At 39.3% G+C, this 19,160-nt stretch overlaps 1 protein-coding gene across 4 annotated transcripts in view; it reads left to right on the top strand.

Annotated features, from left to right (window-relative positions):
• Positions 1–18,772, top strand: part of MIGA1 (mitoguardin 1) — a 67,201-nt gene extending 48,429 nt beyond the window's left edge. For 2 of the 4 annotated variants that reach the window (XM_050961880.1, XM_050961879.1), the window contains exons 9-16: positions 4,268–4,386; positions 4,569–4,641; positions 5,352–5,465; positions 5,696–5,794; positions 6,151–6,285; positions 7,799–7,852; positions 14,900–15,016; positions 16,426–18,772. In XM_050961880.1, coding sequence (XP_050817837.1) covers positions 4,268–4,386; positions 4,569–4,641; positions 5,352–5,465; positions 5,696–5,794; positions 6,151–6,285; positions 7,799–7,852; positions 14,900–15,016; positions 16,426–16,644 — 930 coding nt within the window. In that variant the 3' untranslated portion in view covers positions 16,645–18,772. The remainder of the gene's footprint in view (positions 1–4,267; positions 4,387–4,568; positions 4,642–5,351; positions 5,466–5,695; positions 5,795–6,150; positions 6,286–7,798; positions 7,853–14,899; positions 15,017–16,425) is intronic. The other 2 variants (XM_050961882.1, XM_050961883.1) reach the window with 2 other exon arrangements.
• Positions 18,773–19,160: the final 388 nt, after the last annotated feature.

The following is a 19,160-nucleotide window of genomic DNA, read 5'->3' as shown; positions in this document are numbered from 1 at the left end:
AATTTTCCTGTCCTACTTCATTGCTGGATTGACACTTAGTTTGAGCGGTAGATATAGCTAAAGAAATTTAACTACAAATTTTGTTTCTTGCTTTTAGACCCAGTAACCTGATTCCTGTTTACACTGTGTTGATTATAGAAACAGAACACATTATTTGGGAGGGTCCTGCTCTTCTTTATGCTTTAAAAGACTTTCTTGAAATCTACAACTGGAAGGTATTTGAAGAAAGTACCATTTAATTTATGCCATATAATCTGAGTGAGACCACATCCATAAGTTCTAGACTCAATCTGAAATAAAAGTGGCAGGGGGACACTCATGAGGAATGGGGCTGGACCTGAAGGTTGTGTGTAAGGTGAGTTCTGGAGACCACAGGCACTCTGACCCAGATCCTCAGCTATGTTACAGTGCTACTCAGACTTTAAAAATATCTGTGCGCTCCTCAAGCTTTAGCGGTTGCTTGGAACAGTTGGCTAGAGTGGCCACCAAGGAGCCATTTTGGTAGCTGAGAATAGCCAGCAGTCCTTGGGCCATATTCCCTTCTCTGGTTCCCTTCCTGTGAGAGAACCTGCTTTGTACTGACAAGAATTCTCCAGAAGGGCAGGAAGTTAGACCTTTTCTATTACCAGAGCAGTGTCATGAATAGGCCCTTTTGATTCTTCATGGCTTCCAAGAGCATTTTGTCTTTTCTTCCTGCCTTTCTGGGACAAATGACACACGGGATGTGGTTTAACTAGGCTGCAACTTTATTAATTTATCTCATCTGGGAGCTATCCAGCAATATATTGCCCAGTGCAGATCATCCTTCCATCCATAATCTGTTCCACCTGGTGGAGGACTGCTGTCAGTCCTCTTTTCCCCTCACCTCTTCACATCTGGTCCTAATCCATTGCTGGGACGCATCTGTCCTTCAGGGTCCAGGGGAAAGAGTTGTCTCCTCCTTGTGCCACACAGTAGGAACCCCAGCCCTGTTCCCCAGCTGCTGCTTCTAACTCCACTTCAGATTCCAGTTTAGCAGACCTCCATCGAACAAGTATCTGCACTGGACACCTGTCAAGTTGCAACAACTTGAACCTCACCCTTGGCTTCTAACCAGCCCACTAGCCTTCTAGGCTGCTATGGGAAAGGTAAAAATAACCCTGGCCAGTCTGACAATGAGGGGGAAAGTCCTTGGCAGTCCTAGAAAAGGCAAGTAGCACGATATCCACACTAGACCCCAAAAATCCTGGGCCTAACCTCAGAGTGGGAGTTTTTCTGGTCATGAGATGGAGCTCCAACCAGGGGAAGAGGGCTTGTGTGCTTTCTTTTTGGGTTATAGGAGCATATGGACTTCCACTGCATCCCGTAGACAAGCCAGTCATCTCCCAAACCCATGAGGCAGCTGATCCACCCATTAAAAGGGTGGGGGATGACTTTCCTAGAAGCCAGATAACACTCTTTCCCTTGCCTTTCCAGACAAAGCCCCCCATTTCTGAGGCTGCTGGAATGCATTGGTGGCTTTGGACTTAAAATTTATTACATTGATTTTTTTTAATTTTTAAGTTCTCTGATTCCAGAAATCCTGCTGCTAAAATCCGAGCCAAATAGAGGTGTAAAACACCTCTTTTTATTGTCGCAGTTCTTTCATAAAATTAGACATGTTAATCAGTACACTTGCTTTTAAATTTTATAGATTAAATAATTGTCACAAATCTTATTTTACTAATAGATTTGCCTCCTTTTGATTTTGACTTGGATATTTTTTACTTTATTAATTTAGATTAATATTATTACAGAACTAGGATAAAATGCTACAGTTTCACTGTTAGGAACATTTTAAAGTAATCTCATATTTTCTTTGTTATGTAAGCGCTAGGACTTATTTTTCATATCCGGGAAAGTGAAAACACTGTCGGTACCCTGTCTAGGGCATTTCAGGTCTTTAACTCTCCCTTACGGACAATAAAGTAAAATATAAATACTCTATAGCTGTAACAACTAATTTATAAATTATCTCCTTTGTCTACATGTGTTGCCTTGACTGGAATGTGTCAAGAAAGCAGTTGCTTTCTCATAGGTTTCAGCTGTTCTAGTGTGTGTTGCTATTTTATTTCATCTGCAAAGTATAAGAAGGAGTTATTAACTACAGGTAATATTGGGCCTGATATAAATCTCATGGAAGTCTGATCAGGCCTCATGTTACCTGTATTCCTTCTCATGCTTTGCAGGTGAAATAAAGATATGGGGAGTCTGTTGACTTCTGTGGGCATTGGATTGGGCCTTTTAATGTTAGTATGATTCAGTGTGTCCTATTATATGCTTTTTCTTTTTGAAACTATTTGCATTAAAGTTGGAAAAATACCTTTTTATAAACACTGTTAGGCTGTAACACTGGAAAACAGATTCTATATGGAGTAAGTTTTTTTTCTTATTCTGAAACTAGCTGAAAAACTTGCTTAACAAGTATGTTTATACCTCAAATATGAAAAATACTAGAAAATCTGTTTATTCCTACCACTGCTAATCAGCTAAAATATTACTTACAGAAGTTCTCAAGTACACATTTGACAGTCTTCACATAAAAGAACTTGTTGCTTTCTTGATTAAATAAGATAAAGCAACTTTAGAGAGTAACACTGTAAATTCTCTAAACATGTTTTAGGCTGTTACTATGAATATGATGCTATTGTTAACTAGTATCAAAACTTTAATCTGATATGTTGTCACAGCTGCAGATCTATTTCAGGAAGTCAGTTTATCCTAGTCCATTCTGCTGAACCAGCAAATAAATAAGACAGGACAAAGATTTAAAACTCTTAAGACAGAACTGTTAATTTTCATGCTAGTTGAATTGCTTGTAAATTGCCCTAAGTATATTATTTTACCAATTTTTAAAAAGTTTTTATTCTTCACTTATTCTCTGAAGTACCCAGTTTTGCTTTAGAACCCAGTTCAGGAAAGCATCTCGCTTCAGGACAATACTTACACACCCTAAGTCCCATTGAAATAAGTGGAATTTAAACACATGCTTAAGTGCTTTCCTGAATCAAGGCCATAATCCTTACTTGGGCTAACTCTCATTGTAGTCACTGGGGTTTCCTCCAGTATGGACCACAGAAAAGGCCCACCCAGGAGTGTATTTTTCTCATCAATATGCATGTAGAACTTCTCCTGCCACCACTTACAGAGATGGATCCCTAATGATGGAAAAATGTGCACATATTTTTTTCTTAACTTGAAGATAAATGTAACATTATCATCTTCAAACTTAATGTTAAGGAAAGACTGTATTTGAAGGAAACATTGTAGCAGTTGTTTGTCTAACTTTGAGCATATCTAGAAGACAGAGATATATGTTAAAAACCCAGATAGAGTATATTTTAATTTTTGTAAATGTTAGTTTTATTTAAGACACTAGTAAATTAGGGTTTAGATATCTAGAAGTGCAAAATGTCTTCTCAGGCAATCTGCAGTAATATTGTAAACTACATTTTTTTTTCTGAAATTTGTTAAAATGTGTGTTCTAGCCATTTAATAAATGGAAAAAATGTTTGCCTCTACAGTTTTTTGGATAGATAATAAGAATGATGTAATGTTTGTAATGAAATGGTAACTGTTTAACCTACCAGCCACTGCAATGCAGAGTGAAAAATTATGATATTTCTAACATAAGATGCTCTACATTAATGTTTTTTTAATGGTTTAAATATTATTTTATTTAATAACATTTTGTGAGATGGGTAATGATGCATTTCTGTAGTAATGTCAGCCAAAGGTTTAAACTCATATTAAAAACTGTAGACAGAAAAGAGACTTTTTTGGCACCCAAAGTTAAACAGTGGATAGTAATGTCTTAATCGTAGGAAATGTGTTTTAGTAATTAAGAGCCACTTTTACTAGGAAAATGACAGTGATTTTTTTATAAACATTCCCAGCTTTTTTGATGTGATCCTTTTGCCCCTTTCAGTGCCTCCTCATCAATTTATTCTTCGTGACCAACAGAGAGACGTTTCCTTTCAACAAACAAACTAATCTGAACCTGTTCTACAATTTAACCTTCGGAAGCTCAAATCTGAAACCATAGCTTTCATGTTAAAATCCACAATGTTCTAGAATGTTGTTTTTGTTTTTAGTATTGAGTGTTGACCAGTTATAGATATAGTTAAACAACATAGAAAAGGATATTCCTTTCATCAAAGTATCAAGCAGACTTTGAATTAGTTTATTTTACTTTTAAAATCATTTTAGCAAGTTAGTTTAATAAGCTTTAACAAAAAATGTCTTTCAGCTTACTGAACACAGAGAGATCCGAAATACCTATGGTCTAGAGTCTCTTTGCCATTGTCTGTTATATGAAGAAGCTATGCACTTAGCAGAAGAGGGCAAAATTTATTCCAGAATATTAAGGTATTGATTTGTATTTACTAATTAACTTCCAAGAAAAGCCAAGGAATAAAGATAAATACTCTACATAATACTGCATTTAATTCCCTAATCTAGAATGGATGCTATTTCTAAATAAATCCTAGTCAAATTGTACTGTGCTTCTGTTTTTTAAATATAGTTTGACATTTTTCCATTTTATATAGGACTGAAATGTTGGAGTGTTTGGGGGACAGTGACTTTCTTGCTAAGCTTCACTGTATTCGACAGGCTTTTCAGGTAAATACTTAGTTATCAATGTGCACACGCACACATTCTCTCTTTCTTCTACAATATATATCACTTAAATGGAGCAGACTTAGGTCAAAGCTAAGAGTTTTTGTCTCGCCCTACTTCTTCAGTGACCTATTTTTAGTTAATAGTTATATATTGTAATTACTGTATGCTGTTTATGAGAGCAGCATATTCAGTTCACTGAAGGAGTGGGGTTTTTTTATGTTTTGAGAACGATGAACTTTTGGGGGCTTTTTCATTACTTTTAAAGCATTTTGAGTAACATTTTATCCACTTCAAAATGTTGCATTCACATGTCTTCAATTTAAAGACCAACAGACGTATGGGAGCATAAGCTTATGATCCAATATGTCTATTAGTCAAAAAGGTGCCAGAGGCCTCTGTCGCTTTTTACAGATCCAGACTAACACGGGTACCTCTCTGATACATCAATTTAAAGGACATGCTTAAGTACCTTTCTGAATCAGGACCAATATGTTAAGACAAAATGAATGGCCTCTTTGATAATGATGTGCATCACTGGATGGGAGACCCTTCTTTTTGGGTATCCTTGGAACCTTTGCTTTCTGGATGGGTTAGAAGTATTGTACTTTCATACTGTATTAATATCAAGTATCTCTTAGTTTCATTTGACTAAAGAAACTAATAGCCTCATTTAGTGCAATTCTCTTTATAAATAAATTGTGTACTTATAGGTCTGTATTGCCTGGAAATTTTTCCAGGTAATTCTTTCAGAAACAGCTAACAGAGTATTTCTTGCTGAGAGTGGAAGAAAAATTTTGTCTGCTTTAATTGTGAGAGCTCGAAAGGTAAATTACTTTTTTGTTGTTACTTTAGTGTATTCATTGTAACCAGAGATCAAAGTTAATTTGTCTGGTCTTAGAGTTAACCATAATAATTCTCTGGGCATAATAAAAAAAAAAAAAAAAAAAAAAGAACAAAAACAAAAAAACACTCAAACACTTGCCTTTTAAGAGTTTAGAACTAAAACAAGTAATCCTACTAGGAAATATGACACTTAACTGGCTTTATTTCACAGAATCCAAAGAAATTTGAAGAGGTCTTTGATGAAATGATACATTTTTTAGAGCAAACAGACCACTGGGATAATACTGAAATGGAACTTGCTGCCAGGGGGGTAAGTTTGGATTTCTGTAGTGCTTTTTTCCTAATTAAACTTGATTACACAACCTGTTTTCCCCTCTCAGAATTGATATTTATTAATTCGTAAGTTTCAGAAACCCAGCTGCTTTTGTATGCTTTAGATAATTTAGAGAAATGTGCTTCCACTTTTTTTTTTTTAAACTTCTGTACCACTGAGTTGCAATGTCAGGTTTTTTTCCATTAGTGAAATGCTTTTTAATGTTACTTAAGTAACTTAAGATGATAAATCTGCCTGTAATATGTAGAGTATGAATACTGGCATATGCTCTGTTCCAGTATTGGAAGAGAAGTTAAGTTATTTTGATTTGATTTTATTCTGACTGAATGCAGGTGAAAAATCTAAATTTTTACGACATTGTTCTGGACTTTATATTAATGGATTCCTTTGAAGATTTAGAGAATCCACCCACATCTATACAGAATGTAGTAAACAACCGCTGGTTAAATTCCTCTTTTAAAGAAACTGTAAGTGGTTTTTAAAACTTCTTATACTATGATTCTTATGCATTATTGCAACTGATAGGAGACGTAATGAAATTACATTAGTTTCAACATTCCTTTCTAAAATTTTTAAATGAGTATACTATTGGGAATAGATACCTGTCTTACTCTTTAAAGATTTAAATACCAACACCTGTAGCAACTAAACTCATCCTTTTTATCCATGGGCTACGAACAATACAAGTAACCACAATGGGTAGCTTCAACTCTGATCTGGGGAGACCTTTCGCTCTATGTCAAAGTTAATTCCATTTCCAGCCGTAGCTGAGTCCTAAAATACGCCTGGGCAAAAACTCCTATACTGTGTCAGCCTTGCAAAATCTTAATTTAAAATTTAGCAAACTTACTTGCCAGCCCTTTGCCATGACGATTATAATGGAAAAAAAACTGTTGTACTGACTTGGCAAAAATAACTATTTGCCCTGGATGAGTAGAATTTTGCAGGGCTAGTGTATATGTTAGTCACATTTGAAATAAGACATACTGATTTATGGGGGAAATGTGTTAGTTCATATCCTAGAATTGTACTGGTCAGGTATGGAAAAGTAGCAGACATTGTAAAATATACAAAGACTCAAACATTCATAACATTTTCAGAAACGTATTTCAGTTTTTTTCATAGGTGTATCAGCCTGTTTTGCTTGCTAGAAAATGTTCATAATAACTGAGCTTATCCAGGCATGTTTGAAGGAAGGGATTAGGGTGTGGCCAGTTGTTCATAGGTGAGAGATGTTGCTGTCATTGCATCTATTTAGAAATATAAACTGCTAGTTTTCCTTTTTTATTTTTACCCTTCAATTGAAATATTTCTTCTACAGAAAAAAGATAAGGCACATATTTTTTGTAGCATATGTAGTAAAGTTATGTTTTGGGAGTAGCAAGTTTCCTCATGGTATTGAAGTAGTATCACATTCCATCAGAATGTTATGTGCTGTGGGGGCAGGGGAGCCTAGATTTGCCATCAGTATGTTGTATTTCTCAGATCCTTATTTGGACAAAACTCCACAGCTGTATGCAAAACTATTTCAAGTATTCTCTCTTAAAGTGAAAAAGGCCATTACCATGTATTCATATGCTTCCTTTTAAAATCTGAGATTGTTCTGGTTTTGGAATACACATTTTGGCACACAACATGTGTCAGCGAGGTTGAATTTAAGTGTTGCTAATGTTAAATTGTGAAAAAGAAAGTTAGGCTTAGTAATGCAAGTACAATTTGGCACCAATGCAAAATGGGACAGAATTTCTGGGAAAGAATACACAATTTCATTTTTTTTAATTTAAACATAAGAAATATGAACTGATAGTAAAATGAGCTATTCACAACAGATGACATTTTTTATGTTTGAACTAATGCTATCACAGCATTAAAATTAAGGAAATAACTGGTCATCAAATGCAAGATCCTATAGTCTACTGCTTTTTAAATAATCAGTTTTCTTGTGTAAAAGTTACGTAAATAATTTCTTCTTACATCTAGGCTGTGGCTTCAAGCTGCTGGTCAGTACTGAAGCAAAAAAGGCAGCAAGTGAAGGTAAATTGTCTTGAGATCTAATCTGAAGCCTGTTTAATTTTATAATTCAGAGATTCTGACCAAACTTGAGTGACCAACTCTTAGAATACTCGGAGTTTGAAGTCATGCTGTGTACCATCAAAGAAATAAATTACCAAGTGTTTGATCCTGCAGACACTTAAATGTGTACGTATGTAAAGTCTACCATGTCAATTAATGTGGATTCATGGAAGATAAGATGACAACTCATGTGCAATGTTCCCTCTAATCTTTTCCATCCATGTGTGGAATGAATTTTGTTATGTGCACCAATATCAAGGTGATGTGCGCCACAAGTAAAAAAGAAAAAACCTAGATATAATTTTTTTTTAAAGTTACCATAGGAATAATTACTCCAGCCACGACAAGTTAGGCATTTTAACTCACTTATCAAAGAATTAAATTTAAATGTAAGAGAAATAAAAATTATGAAACGCATAGACTAGTCAAAAAACTAAAATAACAGCACTTTGAAAAAATAAAATATATGTGCAGAGAATATATGTGCATTGCAGGAAGTATCAAGAAGTAACAACAACAGTAATACAAGTTATGTGTTGGGAGGTGAGTGTGAAAGACTGTGTATTTGTGTGTGTGTGTGAGAGAGAGAGACAGACACACACACACTGTGGAGTGGGTGGGTGGGTGTGTATGTGTGATGTGAGGAGATTACATCAACCTAATTTTGTCAGTGTCCACACTACAAAGTCTTGCTCCCACCGATGTAAGTGTCCTACTATACTGACATTGTAACTCCACCTGCACGAGAGGCATAGTGCTTGTATCAGTTTAGTTAGGAGGACACAGTATATACTGTGTTACTTACATCGGCTCCTGTCCTGTCATCCCAGGGAGGTGGGGCTCAAGCTAGAGTCCAGCTGCCCACTGGGCTCCCAGCTTCGAGCTGGGCTGCGGCTTGGGGTTCCCACCAAAAGCCTGGCTGCCCCTGCCCAGCTCCCCAGTCGCAGCAGTTTTGCCTCCAGGACTCCTGGCAGAGCTTCGAGCTGGGGGTGGGGGGCTCTCAGTCCCCTACAGTGTTCTTCTTAAGTTGGTGGAAGGGCTCCTGGTGAGAAGGCGCATGATTGACAGAAGCAGGGTAGTGTGGACATGCACCACTGCAGTAATTACGATAAGTTGACCCACCATAGGTCTGCTTAAGTTAGTAGTGTAGACATGCCCTGAGGATTGAAGACAAACTTACAAGGGAGGCAGAATATTTTAGTGGATAGAGCACAGAATTTGGAGTCAAGATCTGGCTCTAGTCTTGTCTGAATAGAAGTATTTACATGGCCCCCAGTACCATATTATCTAAATCAGGGGTGGACAAACTACGGCCTATGGGACCGTCCTGCCCGGCCCCCAAGCTTCTGGCCTGGGACGCTCGCCCTCAGCCCCTCCCCCTTTTCTGTAGCCTCAGCTTGCTCCACCGCCAGCGCAATGCTCTGGGTGGCGGGGCTGTGAGCTCCTGGGGCAGCGCAGCTACAGAGCCCGGCCTGACCCAGTGCTCTGTGCTGCATGGTGGCGGCATGGCTACCCCACAGCCAGCCACCAGTGCTCCAGGCAGCGCAGTAAGGGAGCAGGGGGGTTGGATAGAGGGCAGGGGAGTTTGGGGTGGTGATCAGGGGTGTGGATGGTGGTCGGGGGGCAAATGGGTTGAATGGGGGCAGGGGTCCCGGGGAGCAGTCAGGAAGGAGGTGGGGTTGAATGGGGCAGCAGGGGACAAGGATTCCCAGGGCATTCAGGGGACAGGGAGAAGAGGTGGTTTGATGGGGTGGAGTCCCAGGGGGGCTGTCAGGAATGAGAGGAGGGGTTGGGTGGGGCTCCGGGGGCAGTCAGGGGACAGGGAGAAGGGGTGTGTGGATGGGACAGGGGTCCAGGAGGGGCTGTCAGGGAACAGGGGAGGTTGGATGGGGCAGGAGTCCCGGTGGGAGGGGCCATGACCCCCACCCCTAACGGACCCTCCAAACAATTTACGAAACCCGATGCAGCTCTCAGTCCAAAAAGTTTGCCTGCCCATGATCTAAATGCTAAGGAATTAAAAGTATTTATCCTCACAGCATTCCTGTGTGAGGTATGGAGGTACCATTATCCCCAAATTTTACACAAGGGGAATTGTGCCATAGAGACTAAGTGACTTGCCCAAGATTATGCAGGAAGTCTGTGGCAGAGAAAAGAATTTAATCTAGTTGTCCTGAATCTCAGCTAGCACCCTGAGTGTCCTTTCTCTGCCACTGACTTCTGATCTCAGGTAAATCAGGTTGGCCATTCTTAACAAATCCATTCTTCAGAAGGTTGCCTTCACTTGTAATGATACTCTTTGTAAAAGATCATTTAAAAATCATACTGTCTGAATAAGTGACAGGAATCTTTAGTTATCACATCTCTGTATCAATATAGTTCTTCTTTGAATGGTTGCAGACTTGTATTCCCCTTAGGTGTGCACATCCCCAGCACACTAAAGCTGGAAATGTTTGCAGAGCCAATAGGGATGGCGCTTGTGCTCGGTGGCACTAGCCCCTCACCAGACTATTTAAGGGCAGCACCACCCCAACCCCCCTCAAGTTCTTTTCACCACCTGTAGCTACAGTTGGTGCATTCTATGTGGTGATTTACCTCATGTTTTTTTTTTCAGTTTCTCTGGGAATTTATTGTATAAAATTCATTGCTAGTTATTATAGCTTAATAGTACCTTTTAGATTTAGTTACAGTAGTTAGGATAGATAGCTGCCCTGGTCGATGCCCTCGCTGGGATTTAAACATTGACTATCCCCGGTAGTGACCCCCCCACACTCATGGAGAGGGGCACATAAAGGAAACATGCTCTATATGCTAGTCGTTTAAGAAGAGCACTTAGATGGTGCGATACTTGCATCTGAAATGGAAGTCTTAGAGCAAACCAGGAGGCCTGTTTTTGCAATGGGAACCATTCAGATTGTCTGGCCCTGTGCTCTCCTTTGGAGCCAACCTGAAATAGCCTAAGATCTGGTGCTCCCTCTGGCAGGAAGAGAGATCTTTCTCCTTCCTTGGTTCTTCTGAGGAAGAGGTCCCATAAGACCAATCAGGTTTGTTCCAGGACTTGGAGGGATTCCTCTTCATTGTTTAAGAGGAGTGCTGACTTGCACTGTGAGTCCTGTGGTATGCATGATGGAGCTTGCCCATCTAACCACTTCCCGGTATCGTGCCAAGATCATTTGGACTCTGTACTGTTGACTATGTTTCTGGCCATGGGGCTTCTGTTGATTTCAATACCAGTGATGGCAGCATTGGCACTGATAGTCTTCATGCCATTGGCATATTCGGCAACATCTGACCTGCTTTGCCTTTCCGTTCCTGATTCCCCTGTCAGTTGCCATGGCTTCTACATCGTCATATTCTGCTGCACCATTGCCGTTGTCTGTTCAGGTCATGTAGTTGTCTCACTTGTTGGTACTGAATTATGCACTGTCTGGGTCTCAGACTGCAGAGTCACAGCCAATGTCTTTTGCGGTACCAAAAAAATCATCAGTGCAGAGACTTTCTTTTGACCCCAATGATGTCTGTACTATGGACCCCTTAGTTGGATTTGGTGCGGACAAAGGTTTTGGCACCCTCATTTGCTCCAGTGCTGGCTAATGGTTGATGCCTTTCCTGATACCAATGGTGGTGTTCACTCATTCATCCTTGACACTGATGAGTTCTTCATATTAGATGTCAGACAAGGCTGATAGTTTGTTTGCTCCATCAAAGGAGGCTTCTCTATTCCTGTCATAAACCTAGTCCCAGATTTGGACCTTAGCGTCCAAAATATGGGGGTTAGCATGAAAACCTCCAAGCTTAGTTACCAGCTTGGACCTGGTACTGCTGCCACCACCCAAAAAATTAGTGTTTTGGGGCACTCTGGTCCCCCCAAAAACCTTCCCTGGGGACCCCAAGACCCAGATCCCTTGAGTCTCACAGCAAAGGGAAATAAACCTTTTCCCTTCCCCCCCCCCAGGTGCTCCTGGAGAGAGACACAGAAGCAACCTCCGTGAATCTAAGCAGAGGGAGTCCACCCTCTTTCTAATTCCAGTCCTGGAAACACAAGCACTTCCCTCTTCACCCAGAGGGAATGCAAAGTCAGGCTAGTAAATCTAACACACACAGATTTCCCCCTGATATCTTCCTCCCACCAATTCCCTGGTGAGCTGCAGACTCAATTCCCTGGAGTTCCCCACTAAAGAAAAACTCCAACAGGTCTTAAAAGAAAGCTTTATATAAAAAGAAAGAAAAATACATAAAAATGGTCTCTCTGTATTAAGGTGACAAATACAGGGTCATTTGCTTAAAAGAATATTGAATAAACAGCCTTATTCAAAAAGAATACAATTCAAAGCACTCCAGCAACTATAGACATGTAAATACAAAAGAAAAAACAATAACCCTTATTGTTTTTATGATCTCTGTACTCACAACTTGGAAACAGACGATTAGAAAGCAGGAAATAGAAATCACTTCTCATAGCCGAGAGAGCATACAGGCAGAAGACCAAGAACAAAGGACTCACACACAAAACTTCCCTCCACCCAGAGTTGAAAAAATCCTGTTTCCTGATTGGTCCTCTGGTCAGGTGCTTCAGATACTTATTTGTGAAATAAGGTGAAAGAGACGTTAACCCTTAGCTATCTGTTTATGACAATTCCCACCAGCTGACTCTCAAGGCTTCTTGAGATCTGGGTCAGGGATGTCTTCCTCTTCTCTTTCACCTTTGAAGCACTTCAGATCATCATTGGTACCAGGATTGACACTATTCCTGCAGCAGGGATAGGGGTCCTGGCCTAGTACCCACTGGCTACCAATGCCTTACCTCTATTCCCAGTTACCTCCTTGGAATTATTGGGAGGTACCCCAGTCTGGAAGATCCCACTCTTCAGTATAGTCCAGGGCAAGCTTGCCAATTCCAGCTGCAGTCTCTATTCCTGAGCCACCTCTATTACACGTCATTCTTCCTGAGCTGGTCCAGACTGACCCTCTCATGCAGGAACCTACCCTCTACAACAGCTTCTATTGGCTCTGCACTACTCTTCTTCCTCTCTGGATGACTCTGCAATACCAAACTCTTCCTCATCAGTGCTTGAGGACTTCAGGTCATTCTAAGACCATCTCAGGCATATTACCTTACACCTTGGGATCCAGGCCAAGTACATACAAGAGAACACACATAAATTGCAGGTATCCTTCAGCCCTCAGCTCCAGGGAAAGTTGATCTCCAAATAAATGAAACCCTTTTTGGAGTCTGCTAGGTCTCTTTGGAGTCCAGAATCACTTGGCAGATCACCTCAGCCGGAATTTCTCCCAGACTCACAAGTGCTCTCTAAAGTCCACTGTGCTGAAGTCCATCTTCATGGAATAGGGTATTCCAGCTATTGATCTGTTTGCAACGAGAGGCAGCAAGAAGTGCCATCAATCGGATCTCAGTCCAGACTCCTTAACCAATGCCTTCCACTTAACTGGGGATTGAATGTGATGTATGCCTTCCTTCCAATGCTAATCATCCCACAGGTCATTCTCAAGCTGAAGTGGGATCATGCCGTACTAATTCTCATTGCTGCACCTTGGTTGAGGCAATGTTGGTTCTCTAACCTACTTGGTCTATTGGTTCATACTCACATATCTCTCTCTCTTCATCCTGACCTGCTGACTCAACACCATAGTCATGTTTTGCATCCAGCACTCAACACTCTGTATTTGATGGCATGGATGCTTGCAAGGCTAGATGAGCAGAGGAATGAAGTTTGGAAGTTGTTGGACAGGTGTATAACAGGAAGCCTTCTACTAGTGTGACTTATTTGGCCAAGTGTAAGGAATTTTCAGTTTACTTGCTTGGGGAATTCATCCAATGCTGGCATACATTCAGGACACTGTGGAGTACCTGTTACATCTTCAGTCTTTTGGTCTGTCTCTCAGTCCATTGAAGGATAGCAGCGATCTTGGCATTTCATCCACCCATCAAAGGGAAGTCAGTTTTCTCAAACCCCATGGTGGTGAGATGCCTAATGCGAGTGATTTGTCTCCAACTGTCTGTGAAAGAGACGATTTCCTTGTGGGACCTTAATACTGCCCTGACTGCCACCATGGGTCCTGTGTTCAAGCCCCTGGCAATCCTCTGTTTAGTTTATCAAAAAGACCAAGAGATGATTTGATGATGATGTGTATGTACCTTACAAGGATAAAATACCAGATACTAAAGGGCTCTTTGATCTAGTGGAGAAAGTCGTAGCAAGAAAGTTAAAGCCAGCCGTACTCAAATTAGACACAAGATCTAACTTTATCAACGAATGATTAACCATTGGAACAAGTTAGTGAAAGAAGCTGTGGACAGGATGCCTTTCGGAAAGATGATTTAATCAAACAATCCTGATGTGACAAGACGAAATTCTATGATGTGTGTTATATAAGAGTATGAGACTAGATCAGTGGTTCTCAATCCGCAGGCCACTTGCCACACAATGAGCACATAGCTATGGCCCATGTGACATCCTCAGGGTCATACAGATAGTATATATACATTGTGTGGATGCGGCCCACGTAACATATAGAGAGCTGCATATCTGGCCCACAGTGGTAAATAAATTGAGAACCACTGGACTAGATTTGATGGTCTCATCTAGCCTTAAATTATTAATGTATGAATATCAGTATTACATCAAGATTCCTTCAAAATGTTTATATTCTAAAATACTGCCGAAGTTGAAAACTTTTAACAATCCTTCCACTTACTTGATATACTTGATATATAGTGTAATTTAAATGATTAGTTTGGCTAGTTACCAGAGACTGACTGACTTACAGAAAAAGTTCCGTAAGCTAGAAATAGGTTGTTTTCTTTCCTTTTTTTTTTTTTTTTCGTAATTATCGGGTACACGTTTCCAACTTACACAAAATTCAAATTACACAAGGTGTTCCGGAATGAAACACTTGCGTAAGTCGGGGAGCATCTGTAATGCCTTAATTTGATATAATAGGGATTTATACTGAGAAAAATAACTTCCTTCTCTACTTTTACATCACCAGGTACCTGATGGATTTTTTGCACACTTCTATGCCATTTGTGAGCATGTCAGTCCTGTTTTGGCATGGGGCTTTTTGGGACCTAGAAACTCTCTTTATGATTTATGCTGCTTCTTTAAGGTATGGATCCTTTTTGTAATGATGATTTATTTAACATAAAAAAGCACCTATCAGATAGCAGGATCTTACTTAAAGGGACACCATTACGATAAAAATAATTTATATAAAAAAATCTTTGCTAGTCAATATTCATCCTGATTATTTTCAGTTGTTATACCAGAGATTAATGTAGCCCAGTACCACAAATAACGGGGATTAATTTGCCCCATACTAGAAAAACAATCCCTACCCATGTTGCTAATTATACTGTAAATCAGGGGTGGGGAACCTTTTTTTTCTATCGGGGCCATTGACCCCAGAAAAAATCAGTTATGGGCCACATGGAGCCCTGTGGGACAGGGAGGAAGGTGCAGAGGCTCAGGGCTTCCCCTAGGCTCTGGGGTGGGGCCAGAAATGAGAGGTTCAGGGTGCAGAAGCAGGGTCCAGGTTGGGGTGTGGGAGGAGGTGAGGGTTCTGGCTGGGGGTGCATGAGGAGGCTCAGGGCTGGGGCAAGGGGTTGGCGTAGGGTCTGGGAGGGCATTAAGGTGCAGGAGGGGGTTCTGACCTGGGGCAGCGGGCTCTGGGAGAGAGTTAGGGTATGTTTGGGGCGGTTTTGAAACTGGGGCAGTGGGTTGGGATGCGGGTAGGGGTACAGGCTCAGTCGCGGGCCACACACAGCCCCAGAGGGAGTGTGGGGGGTGCCGAGGCTTGGGCCTTCCACCCCGCAATGTGGTGACTTGCTGTGGGCCGGATTAAAATAAAAAGCAAGCCGGAGGTTCCCCACCCCTGCTGTAAGTTATTAACACAGTAAGAATTTTCAGAACATAGGCTCCCCAGTCTTGAAAACACTTATGAGTCTGTGTAACACTTCGTACGTGAGTAATCCAGCTGAAGTCATGACACTACTAGTATACATAAGTGTTTGCAACATTAGGGCTATAATTTGCAATTCACTATTTATGGCATTGGTCTAATTTTTGCATTTCATTGTGTGTGAACAGTGAAACTAGATTGGTCAATGTTACTTTTTTTTATAGTCTGTTCCCTTTCTTGTTCTTCCACGCACTAGCAAAGTGCTTGAAGTTTTCTTGGTTTTTATTTCCAACACTTCAGCTCAGTGCAACTTCTTAAGAAAAATATTAATCATGAACATTTCTATTCATATTAGGTTGGTTTTGGAGCATAAACCTACCTGACAATGTCTATTTTTAATGGGTTTTTTTTTTCAAACAGTCAAGAGAGTTAGTAAATGAATGTTAGTAGTTAGACACAGTAAGAAATTGCCCAATAAATCTGTGTGCATATTTTGTGTGCACTTCAGAAAGATTACGTATAAATGAGGAAAAATATATAACACTGTATACGTAATATTTAACAAATCTCTATACAATTCTATAAGTAAATACAGGTTTTTCTTTTTTATCCACTAGGATCAAGTTCTTTACTTCCTCAAAGACATTTTTGACTTTGAAAAGGTGCGATATTCAACTATGGAAAATTTAGCTGAAGATCTTATGCAATTGCTAATGCGTCGCACTGAACTTTTAATGGCCTACCTTGGAGCCGATTCACTAAGGCATGTCAGTGATTGCATAAATGATCATGGACACATCATGGCCAATGGGCTTTTGGAAGAAAAAGTACAATAAGCTTAAAAAAAACTAAATTGAGTGCACCTTGCCTTTTTTCCCCCTCCAGTGCTGTCATTGCTATTTTTGAGCAAACATCTGAAAATGTAACTGTGTTGCTAAATATGGAATGGACTCAGGGAGATTAAAAAAAAATTTTAGGAAAAGAACTGGTGAGCATATTACAGTATATATACCTAAATTAAAAATCACAGCTCAGCTGTCTCTGTATTTATATATAATGTACCCCAAAGTTTTTTTCTGCAATATTTGGGTAAAATTTATTTATAAAATACTGTACATTTGCCACAGATGATATGTGATATGTGGTATATGGAGTTATTAGATGTTTGTCTTTTAAGCCTTATTACATGAAATGTTCAGTACAAACTCTGCAATGTGCTTTATGTCTAGGAAGTGTTTCAGCCAAGATATACACATCTTTCAACTTATTATGTGATACACCCGCAAAAAAAAAAAAAAAGAAAAAAAAAACTTCACAAAATATTTAACTACGCCCTAAAATTGTGTTTGTGTATGTAAGCAGTCATTTTGTATTGAAACATAATGGAATAAATGCAGTCACCATTTGGGCAGGTGAAAATAACATGAAAAACTCAATGCTAATTGATGTTGGCTTAAAATATGTAAATACATCATCACTGAGGTTGACATTTGAAATCACTAGTGTGAGATCACTGTTTGATATATTCTAAAAGTAATGACAGTTTTTTCAGGTTAATTAATTGGTTTAAAACTCATCTTTCTCGGTTTTTAAAACAATGCAGTTATGAATAAACTAGTATCATTCTTCATTCAAATGTAGCATTTTAACTATATTTTAAAGTAAGGCTGTATGATAAAACCTAAAGACTTGTTGTTTCTCAATTAAATCAGTCTCAGTCTTTTCTTTCAAAAAGCCAACCTTTGGTTTGGGAGAGAACTTTATATATGAGTTTTGGAAAGTTTGTGTATCTGTTCACACTGGTGCTCAGTTCCGGGTATCTTTTGTGTAGTCTTGTCTTGAATTCAGAATAAAAAGTTTAAGGAAAAACTTTTTCGTGGGTATCCCTTTGAGAGAATCCTCAAAGACCCTTTTTATGGTACTTTATAAGAATAGAGTATTTCAGCATCTGAGTGATACACAGAATAAATTTTTAGCTTTTAAAATAACATTTTAGATTACAGAGTTCCAGATTCTGATACTTAACACTCAGCTTTGGAACATTAAGTTTAATGTTACATTATAGTCCAAAAACAAAAAAGAGCTAAGATTTTTTTAAATTTTTATTAATGTGCTCTTCCATAATTCAGTTTTTAAAGGAAAACAGATTAAAACATTTTACTTATATATAAAAATATAGAATAACCTGTAGCATCTTAATGTGCTGGCACCTGCATTTGTGACTTCTTGACAGTAGTTGCTAATGCAGACTACAAGCACTATTGTCACCATATGCTAGATTGTAAGTGGTTTAGTAGCTACTCTTTACTCTGCACTTTCTGGCCTAGATATTTAGATGTGGACAAAATGTGCTTTGTGCTCTCTTGGTCTCATAGCATATATTAGAGACGCTTTCAGATTCCTGTAACTTGTGCTGGCTGCCATCTGCCATATGGTCCAGTACAGTAGCTGGGGATCACCAGGGTGCAGAGAGCTTGTAGCCAAGTCCCTTTTCCCTGGCCACATTCCCTACACTAGTGGTCAGGACTAAAGATGGTGCAGGATCCTGTATATCAAACTGAAGTGATCTTTCCATGGCTGGCCTCACTGGCTTTCGGGCTGCTTTTGAACTGCTTTTGCACCAGCAGTGTGACATAAAACAGCCACAACATTGAGAGAAACTGTTGCATATATAATAAACTTAATTTGGGATAATTACAAAAAACTCTGCAGCTTTGTAGCTAAAAGTTTCTAGTTTGAAATATGTAAACAAACTGGAATTGTATTTCATTAAATATATTTCTGCTTCTATTGCAAAAACCAATCCCAAAAAATTATGGGTAAAATCCTGGATTAAGATAAAAATTCTGAATATAAGAAGGGTGTTGTTATTACTTGTGAATCTGTATGAAATGTCAACTGAAATATTGTTAAAATCAGAATTATATTTGATGTGTATGTGTAATACAGATACCAAAAACTGTTGCTGATCTGTCTTGTTTCAAGGCACATAACCTGGCATCTCACTATATGTATTTTTTCCAAAGACTATTTTCAGATAGTGTGTGGAATCTTTCACCTTTCCTGTTTAGTTAAAAAGAGAGATGATCATTTCCCTAGGCACACAGTTCAAGAAATTCACATTTTAACAATTTATTGTGATGTATAAAACTGAATTATACTGAATAATTAGATATTTAATTAAGAATCAAACTGGGAATGGAAGTATTAAGGAAACAACATGCTCTACCCAGCAACCTCACCAGCTGGGATGATGTCAAAGGAAGCCCTGTCCATTTTCCTCCCTCCATTCTACGTAAGATGTTTAGAACACTGCCACCTAACGCTACTCATGAGGATGTGGAAATAGTTT

The sequence above is a fragment of the Gopherus flavomarginatus genome, chromosome 7, assembly GCF_025201925.1.
Source record: "Gopherus flavomarginatus isolate rGopFla2 chromosome 7, rGopFla2.mat.asm, whole genome shotgun sequence".
NCBI classification, from domain to species: domain Eukaryota; kingdom Metazoa; phylum Chordata; order Testudines; family Testudinidae; genus Gopherus; species Gopherus flavomarginatus.
This window is presented reverse-complemented; position numbering and strand designations above follow the sequence as displayed.